This window comes from Neoarius graeffei, chromosome 20, assembly GCF_027579695.1.
Source record: "Neoarius graeffei isolate fNeoGra1 chromosome 20, fNeoGra1.pri, whole genome shotgun sequence".
NCBI lineage: Eukaryota > Metazoa > Chordata > Actinopteri > Siluriformes > Ariidae > Neoarius > Neoarius graeffei.
The window spans coordinates 50,157,312-50,169,921 of record NC_083588.1 but is presented as its reverse complement, the minus strand read 5'-3'; the positions used below and the strand labels follow the sequence as shown (position 1 = coordinate 50,169,921).

Below are 12,610 nucleotides of genomic sequence, written 5' to 3'. Positions count from 1 at the left end.
CAGCTCATGTACGACTTGATTTCGTGGAATAACTTAAATCTATGCGTACAAAGATTTCAAAGTTTGGCTGACAACATGAGAAGTGAAATCATTTATTATATTTGGGGCTTTTGCATGCAGCCTCATCTCATTATCTCTAGCCGCTTTATCCTGTTCTACAGGGTCGCAGGCAAGCTGGAGCCTATCCCAGCTGACTACGGGCGAAAGGCGGGGTACACCCTGGACAAGTCGCCAGGTCATCACAGGGCTGACACATAGACACAGACAACCATTCACACTCACACCTACGGTCAATTTAGAGTCACCAGTTAACCTAACCTGCATGTCTTTGGACTGTGGGGGAAACCGGAGCACCCGGAGGAAACCCACGCGGACACGGGGAGAACATGCAAACTCCGCACAGAAAGGCCCTCGCCGGCCACGGGGCTCGAACCCGGACCTTCTTGCTGTGAGGCGACAGCGCTAACCACTACACCACCGTGCCGCCTGCATGCAGCCTGATTGGTCAAATTCTTTTTTATTCATTAAAGTACACTTTGCACTTTTTTAATAATCCTTTCAAGTTATATTTAATCATAAGAGTTATTACAGCTCGAAAAATATATCCCCCCCCAGTAGGGTCTCTTTGACTATCTGTTGATGTTAATAAGACAAAAAAAATTCACAGCTTTTCATGTGACTGAAAAAGTTATAGCTTCACCTCTGATACTCATACAGAGCTTCACCAACGGCATCTTTCAAAAAAAAAATATTAAGCAAACACATCCTCTGAGAAAACTAATAACTACACATAATATTTTTCAGACAAACATCTGTCATACAAGTTCCTTTGTAACTTGTTACTATAGAAACAAAATATATTAAAATAAATGCATTAATTTAAACCTTGCAGAAATACTATACTACGAGAGCTGCTGTTCGAGAGAATCAGCACCTTCTGACCAATCAGAATCAAGAATTTCACAGGGCTGTGCTATAAATCTATACTCCCTGGTCACTTTAATAGGAACTCGTTCTTGATTCTAAAATTCCTGTTCTTGGCTGCAGGAGTGGAACCTAATGTGGTCTTTTGCTGTTGCACGCTGAGATGCTTTTTTTGCTCACCACGGTTGTAAAGAGTTGTGATGAGTTACTATATCCTTCCTGGCAAAAAAGCTCGAACCAATCTGGCCATTTTCCTCTGACCTCTCTTATCAACAAGGTGTTTGTTTCCACCCACAGAACTGTCGCTCACTCAATGTTTTTTGTTTTCCGCACCATTTTGTGTAAACTCAACAGATCAGTTTCTGAAATACTCAAACCAGTCCATCTGGCTCAAACCAACACCCATGCCACAGTGAAAGTCACACTTTGAGATCACAGTTTTTCCCAGTCTGATGTTTGAAGTGAACATTAACTGAAGCTCTTGATTTGTACCTGCATGATTTTATGCATTGGCTGATTAGAGAACTGTGTCAAACAGTAGGTGGATGGGTGTTCCTAATAAAGTGGCCAGTGAGCATTTATAAATATAAAGGATTATGTTTGGTGGACTAGTGTTTGAGTTCTTAACTCAAGAGTTGTCTAGAACAGTAACACCACATCAGGCCTGGCCACAAACTTGATAACGTGAACAAAACTGGAAAATGGCTGCAGTCAGTAATTTGTATCCACAGTGACCATGCGCTGGGGGGAATTACAGATACACCAGTTAAAACCTACAGAATAATTGGGATTTTATTACTGTTTGGAGGAGGTTTTTGATAATGGGTGAGTGAGAGAGAGAGAGAGAGAGAGAGAGGTGGTGTTTACATTAGACCGTATCAGCGGATCATCAGATTAACGTTTTTAAAACGATTCGCGTGCACACAGCAACGCCAATACACGGATACGCTAATCACATGACTAATTAGACGGCACGTAAGTTGAAATGTGTCAGTGCGGCTCAGCGCTTCCTCCTCAGCGGCTGCGCTCCAAATCACTCCGCCCTGAACAGCGAGTGCCCTCTGGAGGGTGTGCACTCCGGCCCTGCGCAGCTCACAGAGCGCGTGAGTGAAGCGCACGAGCAGTGATTCGGGACTGAGCCGCTGTGTGTGTGATCCCAGTGCATATCGGGCATGCGCAAGTCACTCACCACTTGCAAGTGGAAGGATGGCAAGCCTAAAGACAATCATAACTACACAATGGGCAGTATTTGCATCTTACCATGAACAACATTAAGAATGACAAAGCAAAGCATTATATTCATACTTTTATACTCTTTAATGAAAAACAAAAAGGTGATACAAGGCGGAAACAATAGCAGGAAGTGAAGTCCGTGCCGTTTTTCAGCAGTCGCGTCACATGACCAACGTGGCATGAACAACGCCAGCGAATCAGGAAGGTGGATGTCACAGTGACGTTGTCCAATGATGACGTCAGCTAGAGCTCAGCACTGCATTTCCTCGTATCTCAATGTTTACACAGCACCAGATCAGATATGAACTGGGTTGAATACGTGGGCCCTGGCGGATTCAAGTTGTTCCGCCTGTGGAGTCGTTTCCCGGCGTTTTAGGCCCTGTCCACACGGCAACGGATTCAGGTGACTCCGATACAATTGCTTATCGTTTAGGCCTGGCGTCCACACAGCACCGGCGTTTTGGGTGCCCAAAACGCAATCTTTTTGAGAACGGGTTCCAGAGTGGAAAGATCTGGCAACGTTGCCGTTGTGAAGTCGTCTGGATGAGTAGAATGGATTTGTTTACGATGACGTCACAACCACATGACTGTGAGTGCTTCACGCCGGGTAGAAGTGTAACGAATATCACCAGGAAAAAGCCTTACAGAGCACTAGTGAGAGTGAAACACGAGCTTGGATATTATTATTATTATTATTATGTTCAGTGTTAGTTCACAGTAGTAATGCAAGAAGCAGAATAGTGACAGTAATAGTGAAGCAAAAACATGCAATTGTACAAACACTGCAGCTCTACAGCAAAATATTCATTTATGAAATGGTCTGATTCTTAACACCAGTAGTGCCAATGATCTTCTCATTGCGATGCGAGTTGTCAACAAATCCTATAACTTGGTTCATGAAACAGGATTGCATCATTACACAATAAAGGTGCAATCCCGCCAGCAAAAATAGGGGAAAAAAGGAGCGATCTCACCTCTTCAGATGTTGATTTAAGTCCGACAATACATTCCTTAAAAAGGGCGTAGAGGAGCAAATTAATCCAATTTATTCCGGACCATTAAAGACGCCGCCTTCCACGTAGAATCATACGTCATCCTCGCCGCCATATTGGAGAGGTCAAAGCGGAGAATAAAGATTAGCTGCGTTTAACTGTACCAACAGGTTTACCGTCCAAACGAGATCATATGGGATTACCTTTCACAGGTGAGAAACAACAAATTAATTCCATCAACATGTATCATTCAATTTATTCCGGACCATTAAAGACGCCGCCTTCCGCGTAGAATCATACGTCATCCTCGCCGCCATTTTGGAAAGGTCAAAGCGGAGAATAAAGATTAGCTGCGTTTAACTGTACCAACAGGTTTTCTGTCCAAATGAGATCACATGGGATTACCTTTCACAGGTGAGACTGGAAAAATTATTTTCATTGTATTTGGTCATTATAATGTAATTTTACAAACAGATTTTCCTGACTTTGTGGCTAATATGAAGTCTTGCGCATAATAGTTTATGCGCATGCATCGTTACTTCTTCTATTGTTCTGGTGTCTCCGAAGGGACCGTCTTACAGCGCCCCTAGAGGTGTGGCATGTGTATTGCATCGTTTTCAGCAAGCGTTGCGTTGCCATATGGACCTGATATTTTACTGATTGTTGCCCATTTGGACGTGATATATTTTTAAATAACATCTCGTTGCCGTTGTCGTGTGGATGTAGCCTTAATGTGAACGGACCGTGCATCCGCGACGAAAACGAGACGGATACGGTCTAATGTAAACACCACCAGAGAGAAAGAGAGATAAATAGATGTCAAAAGAGTAGGAGAAGTCAGGCATCAAGGGCACTTACTTTTCATTGTCGTAATACAGCTTACCAATGGCCCATGCAACGATGATAGGAAAGGGGATACCTGCGGAAAGAAACAAATACCATCCACTTTCACTATTTTCACAGCTCAACAATAAACAACACAATTACTGTCATGAAAATGTCACCAATTAGTGGCACCTATTTGGTCACCTATTAATGGGTTTATAGGACGTAAAATATAGTTTCGACCAAAATAGCTTCGACATCTCAACTTTCAACTTTAAGAGAAAATAAACATTTCACCAGAAGGATGTAGAACTGTTTTATTTACGTTTGCCTAGACTATGTTCCTGTAAATATCAGGAGCCAAATGCAATAGTAAAAATATTCAGTCTGTATATTTTAGAGGGGAACTGTCAGGGCCTTCTAGGCCTTCAGAGAAGCCCAAACAGATCAGCATTTCAAATGTTATATTTAATTTCTTTCATAATTTCATTATAATTATTCTCTTCTAATTTGGCCTTATTTTCTATCAAATTAGCTTCAGAAACATAAGGGTTACTGTCCTGAAAACATTAAAATCAATTTATCCAGTGAGATTTTTTTGTTTGTTGTCTCTAGGCTGAGAAGAGTTTAGAGCTGGCTCACTCATTGGTTAGGACTTCATTGCCAGGACAGAAAGCCATGGCAGTGTATATGTTTATGTAGGAAGTAATACATGAATTGACCAATCAGATTTTGATTTATAGTGGGAGGGACCAAAAAATTATCGTCCTCGGCTTTCTCGAAGGCCAACATGAGCTTAACTGCGAGTCGGCGCCGTCAGTGCAGCAGTGAAGTCACCTTCCAGCCGGTGTAGTGTTCATCAGTAGTGTTAGCGAATGCTAATAAAGCGGTCAAGCCAGTGCTATCGAGAACAAGTAGCACAGGCTAATGACCGAGAAACTAAGATTTCTGTCTCCAGACTCTTCTTCCACGCTGCACGCTCACTACAATATTTTTCACTCAGACTTAAGTATTCATTTCCTCTGTAATTTACTTAGTTACTTTTAAAATCAACATCAACAGCTACACACAACGGAGTGACCTGGCAGCCTGCCGCTAATCCCTTGCAAAATCCTTTGCTCTGTTGCTTTATTGGTGTCTGGCTAAGTTTTGGCTGAGCTGAAGTCCCAGCTCTAATAGTAACAGTTCACCACTGGTATAAAAATGCCTAAAACCTCACTAGCTGATTGCGATTTCCTCACACAGTGAATGTCAGGCTTTGATCAAGTTACTGGAGAGCTATACGCAGGGGTTAAATTGGGCCGGGGCTGTCCGGGGCTGAGCCCTGGCACATAAGCTCAGAGCGGATGGCATATGATCACGCACACATCAAAAGCAACAAACCCTTTTCACGATTTTCAGTTCTGAATAATTAAATATCGTTTTATTAATCAATAAACCCATGACTTTTATGAGATAGATCATAGTTTTCCTGATAACAAGACGACCTGTCAAAGCTATTTAGAACAGAACTTGCGATCAGAGATTCTGGTTTCTGGAACACTGCGTGGGTTGCCAATTCCGCTTTTTATAAGCGACTTTGGGGTTTCTTTTTTTGTGAGCTCGCTTTAAAAAAAAATCAGAAGTCGTGGTTTGCGGGTTTTTGGGCTTGTGTTTCAGCGTTGTGACTTGTTTATAATTTTCTCCGTACACCGTCTCCCCTTTTACCTGCATACGAACATAATCATTATCATATTTTTTATTATTAAAAACAAAATATCAAATAATACTGAAGAGGGGAAAAAATAATACTGATCTAAATATGTTGTGTTTTTATTTTTAGACAGTATGTGTTTAGCAAAACACATACTGTCTAAAAATAAAAACACAACATATTTAGATCAGTATTATTTTTTCCCCTCTTCAGTATTATTTGATATTTTGTTTTTAATAATAAAAAATATGATAATGATTATGTTCACTGTATTGTTAATATTATTAGTGTTTTATTATTTATTGTTAATATTTAATTTAATGTTAATTTATTATTATTTATTGTTAATATTATTAGTTAGTGTAATTATTATTGTTATTATTATGTATTCAATTATTTATTTGGCATTATTTGCAGCTGCATTCAAATGATTGTGCTTCTATTTTGCTGCTATAATATGCTCATCTTATGTATGTTCTAGACAATACAAAAAGCACCACATGCCAAATAAATAATTGAATACATAATAATAACAATAATAATAAATGCTTCCAATGTTATAGTGTTGTTTGTATTTGGTTGCATTCACTGCATGAATATATTTGATTGACAATTTGACTGACAGTGTTTTGGCATATTTAACATTTATCCTCCAAAATAAATCAACTGTTTTGGTTTAAGATTGTGCAAGCCTTCAAATTTTCTCACTGAACATTTCTCCTTCACATTTTTCACCTGTAGGCATGTGACAAGATTTAACATGATATTGCTCAACCTACCTCTGTAAAGTCAGCTAACAACTTATTAAAATGCACCAGAATTCAGCAAATAACATGTATGATAATAAAAAACTTCTGGGGGAGGACCCCCAGACCCCCCACTAATCATTTCCTTCAAACCAATGTACAACAACCTGTACAATCTGTTACATTGGCCAACCAATCTACATTCAAACTGCCATAATGTGTAGGGGGGCACTACAAGACACACATAGGCCTACAACACACAGATAAGGTGTATATCTCTGTGCAATATGATATGGTTATCAAATTAGAGGGTTATTTTCCAAAAAGTATATTGGGGCAGGGCGGCGGGGGCAGGGGCGGGTACGAGGCAGAGCCCCCCCCCACATAACCAATCCCAATTTAACCCCTGGCTATACGCTGTGGACAAAATGAACATAATCCTAATCAATTTAAATATAAATAATTATCCCAGTTTTCACTTTTTGGGAGTAACCAGGATTTTAAATGCTCAAACTGTACTTGTGATCAAAATACTGTACACGCAAAAGAGAAATATATTTCAATTCAGGAAAGCCTACAGTTTTTGGAACTAGAAGCATATAGCAAGAAAAGGTCAAAATTTTACCTAAGATAAGATAAGATAAGATAAGATAAGATAAGATAAGATAAGATAAGATAAGATAAGATAAGATAAGATAAGATAAGATAAGATAAGATAAGATAAGATATTCCTTTATTGATCCCCATGAGGGGAAATTCAGGTGTTGCAGCAACTCAAATACAGAGTAGAATATAGATAAATGTCGGGCAAGTTTAAAAAAATAGAATACAATTTAATAGAATAAAAACAGAACTAAATAAGGACAATGTGTCAAACCTTGGCCATGACCTATTCAGTTACAATGAATATTTCTACAAAGATAATTTCTGCTCCACTACGAACCTCCTGTAGACTGTAATTAAGTGCAACATGCAAAATTCCCTCAAAAAAAATTGCGATAGAATTAGGTGATAAGGTTGATATTTCCACCATCTACTAAACCTCCAGAGCTAAAAAAACACTACACCATGAAAATAATGCAAAAGGAAAAAACAGATGAGTCTGTTTTAGCAGTAAAAATGGTAACACAATGTGCCAGTGTCACTCAAGACAAAGCCATTTAAAATTGTTAAAATTGTCTTCTTTATATCCACAAACTATTTATTATTCTATCCACATTCACCGGATATGAGCAATCGCATGCTCTGATTGGCTACTCTACTACTAGGATATCAGCTCATATACCATGAGTCAAGAAAAACAAAATGGCAGAGCATGTTGCTGAACCAGCCGAGGACGAAATAAAAACTACTCAAAAACAAAAACCCCCAAAATACAAAAAAACCCCAAACAACCCCCCCCCCCCCCCCCCCCCCAACAACAAAATATGGAATGAAAGTATTTGATGGTAAGAACGTCTCTTTTTTTATTTTTCAACAATCGTTATTTCACAAATTGCTCCTATCATTTCGCCGGTTTGTTTACATTTTACACAGAAATTATTTTGTTGGATGTTTTGGGTTTTAAAGTTTTTAATTATCGAATTAGCAAAAATAAAAATAAAAATACTCTGCTTCTCAAAATCCAGTGAATGTGGATAGAAAAAAACAGTTATTCCACTCACGCAATCTCGTCGTACATGGCTTATAGCCAATTCGGTGCTACGCGCCTCGTCGGCTATCAGCTCATGTACGACTCGATTTTGTGGAAAAACTGGTAAATAGCGAAGCTTTAAAAAGTACTTGTGACCATTCTATCAGGTTATCTGCTTATGCGATGCAGTCGTTGGACCCTTACAAATCTTAGTTGATTATCATAAACAACCATAAACTGTTAACTTATTATTTAGAATTAGTTGATAAGGTGGTTGATGACAGTAGGCAGGTTTCTATTGAAGTTTTGCCCAAAATAGGAGCAATATTTTAAAAATTTCAACAAAACACAATTGAGAATGGTCTGTTTCTACTGAGTGATGTTATATAATTAAAGCTGTGTTTGCTGCTCTCGCAATAGCTCTTATAGAGAGGTCTTTTTTTTCCAGAAAGGTAGCATTTCCATTTGCTCTTCATATCATATAAAATGTGTTTCCATTTCAAATTTGGAAATTTTTGCTTTTTGAAAAACCACCTCATGTGAGTGTAAAAAAAAAAAATTAGCGATATTTGAATGTTTTTTTATTTTAATTCACGTGTTTCCTTTCTTCGAATTTTAGTTCACAATGTCAAATTGTGCATTTGGCAAGTGAACGGAAACATGGTGAGTCACATGACAAGTTGTGGACCATCTATAGATGATTTGTGGTTTGTTTATATAGTGTCTAAAGTGGACTATCCGAATAAAGTGTATCATATCATATCATAACAGAACATTATATTTGACCTTATTATCAAGAGTCAATTGATTAATCAAGGTTCTGAATGAATAACAGTACTCACACCAGCCGATACAGATGAACATCCACTTCCTGAGCTTATCGGTGGAGTAAGTGAGCACGATGGCTGTGTGCAGATAGCAGCCCTCACCAAACATCCAGAAAAAGTTGGTCACATGAAAGTAATTATACGCTGCTGTAACCAGCCTGCACCAGATCTGTCAGCAAGACCAAGAGAAAGGACGGTTATATCAAAGCATCCTTGAAGAGGACACAAACACGGCCTTGATTTCATGTGTGCTTATATGGCACGAGATCTTTAAAAGCCTTTTTACTTATGTTTTGATAAGTGGATTTACATTTGTGCATACTTAAATAGCTCTTAAAACAATAACAGTCAAACAGATTCACTTCAATATAGAAAGAGCAAGTGAGACAAATAGGACAAGTGTCCTTGAGCGTATATACAGTATGTAGTTTCTTTGAATATAATTAAAGGTCCCATGGCATGAAATTTTCACTTTCTGAGGTTTTTTAACATTAAAATGAGTTCCTCTGACCTTCTTAAGTCACCCCAGTGGCTAGAAATTTCATAATGTGTAAACCAAACTATGCCCAACATTTGAGAATGGCGCGTCAAAACAGCGCGTTGATAAACTCTTCCCTTGCCTACGTCAGCAAGGGAGATGATCCCCACGCCCCCCCTCTGGATTCCCACCCACTGTATGGATTGCACGCCCAGCTCAAAAGTTGCCACCAAACATGGAAGTTGCGCTGTACATGGATGTGACAACACAGAAAGGAGTCTGTTTTTACTGCTGACGGGAGAGCCCCTGAAGACGCAGTGGCTTAATTTTATTTACTCCAATAATACGCTGTCGAGTCTACCTAAGACGGTGTATGTTTGTCGGAAGCATTTTCCTGATGAATGTTTCCACAACTTGGGACAGTACAGGGCAGGTTTTGCACATCAACTGTCACTGAAGCCTGGGTCCGTACCAAGCATCCCTGCCGCATCAGCCACAAACACCGAACAAGTAAGTGTATAACTGTTAAGTCATTTTGCCGTGTTTTAAAATCGGTGCCACGTTAGCCTTGCAATGGCTACATTAGCTGTGCAGCTAACCACTTCCTGCAGTTAGCCAGGTACTCTGCGCTACAAAACCAAAAAGCATGCAGCATGCTCTGTTATAATAGCCAATCAAAACAGTTTTTACAAAGACACCCACATTCTTTTTTTAAGTCACTCGTTCATTTTATTTGTTTGTTTGTTCAGTAAAAACCCAAACATTTGTTGAATTTATTTTATTTCCTCGCGTTGCACCTTAATGATGTCAGCGCGCGGTATTTTTCCCTTCGCGGTTTGTTCCTTCTATCTCGCCATAGTAAGACACCCACATCCGCTTGTTCTGACCCACTGGAGGTAGCGTCACAGTGCTGTTAGCCAATCAGAGGTAACACGTTTACATGTCATGAATATTAATGATAAGACCCGCCCCCACCCTCTACCCTTCCCCGCCTCCTGCTTCTCATTAGCAAAATGACGCACTGGGAAAAACGCTGAAATGGGGCTTTCTCCCAGGAGGCTATATCTACGTGCCGAGGGTTCATTTCGAGAAAGGCTGCGGATATAACATCCGGAAACCTCCACGAGCCCGTTTAAAGCATCAACAAACCACCATGCCATGGGACCTTTAAGTCCAAATGCTGAAATGCACAGAAATATGGTGGATTAAATAAGTAGCCAGGGAATAAAGAAAGAAAAATACAGAAAGAATCAATGTCTTTGAGATATATAATGGGTATTTGAAAGCGTTAAATAAAAACTTAAATACAAGTAAAATGCATTACATTACAGGCGTTTAGCAGACGTGCTTATCCAGAGCGACATACAACAAGTGGAAAAGTCAGGTACAAGAAGTGCTGAACTTCTAGACAAGAAAGTTCTAGTGCCAACTGACCAAGTGACAGAATAATGCCTTGTGTAATATTCTGTTGAAGTACCAACAATCGGCCAAGGAAAACAAGCCAGCCATACAAATGAGCTGACAAAGTGCAACTAAATAGAGAAAAATCAAACTCCAATGGCTAACCCCAGATGAAACAATACACAGCCTGGGTTAGTCAAGACCACTATGCAATTACACAGTGGGCAGGGAAGAAGGGGAGAGGTGCTGCCTGAAGAGGTGAGTCTTCAGTCTGCGCTTGAAGGTGATCAGGGAGTTGGCAGCTCTCACCTCAATGGGAAGGTCATTCCACCAACGGGTAACCAGAACAGACAGCAGTCTTGAGTGGGCTGGGCAAGAGGTTAAGTAGAAATACCCCTGATAATTAAGTATAGCAAAAACATGCCATCCATCCTTCCATCCATCTGTTCAAAAGCTTCTACTGTATACATGAAGTGTGTTTGAGCATGTAAAGTGTGAATTTATAAAGGATCGTAGAGAATGTTTTCAGTATACACTTACTAATCCCGGTAGCATGGTGGTGTAGTGGTTAGCACTGTCTCCTCACAGCAAGAAGGTTCTGGGTTCGAGCCCAGTGCCTGACGGGGGTCTTTCTGTGTGGAGTTTGTATGTTCTCTCCGTGTCTGCGTGGGTTTCCTCCGGGTGCTCCGGTTTCCCCCACAGTCCAAAGACATGTAGGTTAGGCTAATTGGTGGCTCTAAATTGACTGTAGGTGCGAATGTGAATGGTTATTTGTTTCTATGTGTCAGCCCTGCGATGATCTGGTGACTTGTCCAGGGTGTACCCTGCCTCTCGCCCATAGTCAGCTGGGATAGGCTCCAGCTTGCCCGTGACCCTGCACAGGAGAAATGGTTATGGATAATGGATGGACAGACTTACTAATCCCTCTATTCCACAGATGTCAACCTAGTGGGCCAAATGTGCATTTAAAAAAAAATTCACCCCACAGCAATATTACCTAAGGTAACCGGGTGCAGTTCCTAGCCACAATACACAGGAGATAATTAACTTGAATGATAAGTAGCGTGACGGCGGCCCCAGGAAACTGCAGTTCAAGCAGTGCATCATTCCTCACATAATCGCTCCCGTGGTGCTGAAAAGACAGCGACACTTCAGCACCACTGTTTCGGACAGCCAAAAGCAGTGTGGACATGGGGCGGGGCCTGCTGATCACACATGGCTGAAGCATCATCATCAGAGCCTCAATCTACCCTCTTTGAGCAGCCGGGGGAGTATCAACTAAAAGTGCCGCAACTCACAGAGGTTTGCCAGATTATCTACATGCATGATCATTCTCTCTCTCTCTCTCTCTTTCCCCCCTTTCCACTCAGGCAACCTCACTGACACCGAGGAGGAAGAAGAAGAATCTGAGCGCCCTGCACTGTTCACCGGCAAATGCTTCTGCTCTCAAAGCCTCTGGATCGCTGGAAGACCCAGGTGCAGCCATCCCCTGCCTGTGACCTCACCCTATGGTTTGGGCTCTCTGACGCATGCACTGACTGCACCATTCACACTCCCCACACTCTCCCCTTCCTCATTTTGCATTAAATTTCACTGAGATCTGGGTTGTGTGTCTGTGTTCATCCCCCATCGCAGCCGCGAGTGCCCCAGTGGTTTTATAATTTCTCAGCCATGCTAATTTTTTAAGAGTGCCATTTTTGTTAAATGGTGTTAATTGTCTGTTAAATCATTTGACTAAAAATATCATGCATTTAATGAAAACAAAGAACTGATGTGTGTGATTTGGGTGTGTGTACTGTAATGGTGTATAAAAAGCAAACACTTTTCGAAACACTCAGCAGAAACCAAGCTGGATAAT

The 12,610-nt window shown here is 40.5% G+C and overlaps 1 protein-coding gene across 3 annotated transcripts in view; it reads right to left on the bottom strand.

Annotated features, from left to right (window-relative positions):
• Positions 1-12,610, bottom strand: part of crhr1 (corticotropin releasing hormone receptor 1) — a 389,999-nt gene that overhangs the window by 35,204 nt on the left and 342,185 nt on the right. For all 3 annotated transcript variants that reach the window (XR_009650889.1, XM_060901899.1, XM_060901900.1), the window contains exons 8-9: positions 8,889-9,042; positions 4,008-4,068 (exon numbers count right to left, since the gene is read on the bottom strand). Coding sequence is in view for 2 of the 3 variants with exons in the window: in XM_060901899.1 (XP_060757882.1) it covers positions 4,008-4,068; positions 8,889-9,042 (215 nt within the window). In the remaining variant the exon portion in view is untranslated. The remainder of the gene's footprint in view (positions 1-4,007; positions 4,069-8,888; positions 9,043-12,610) is intronic.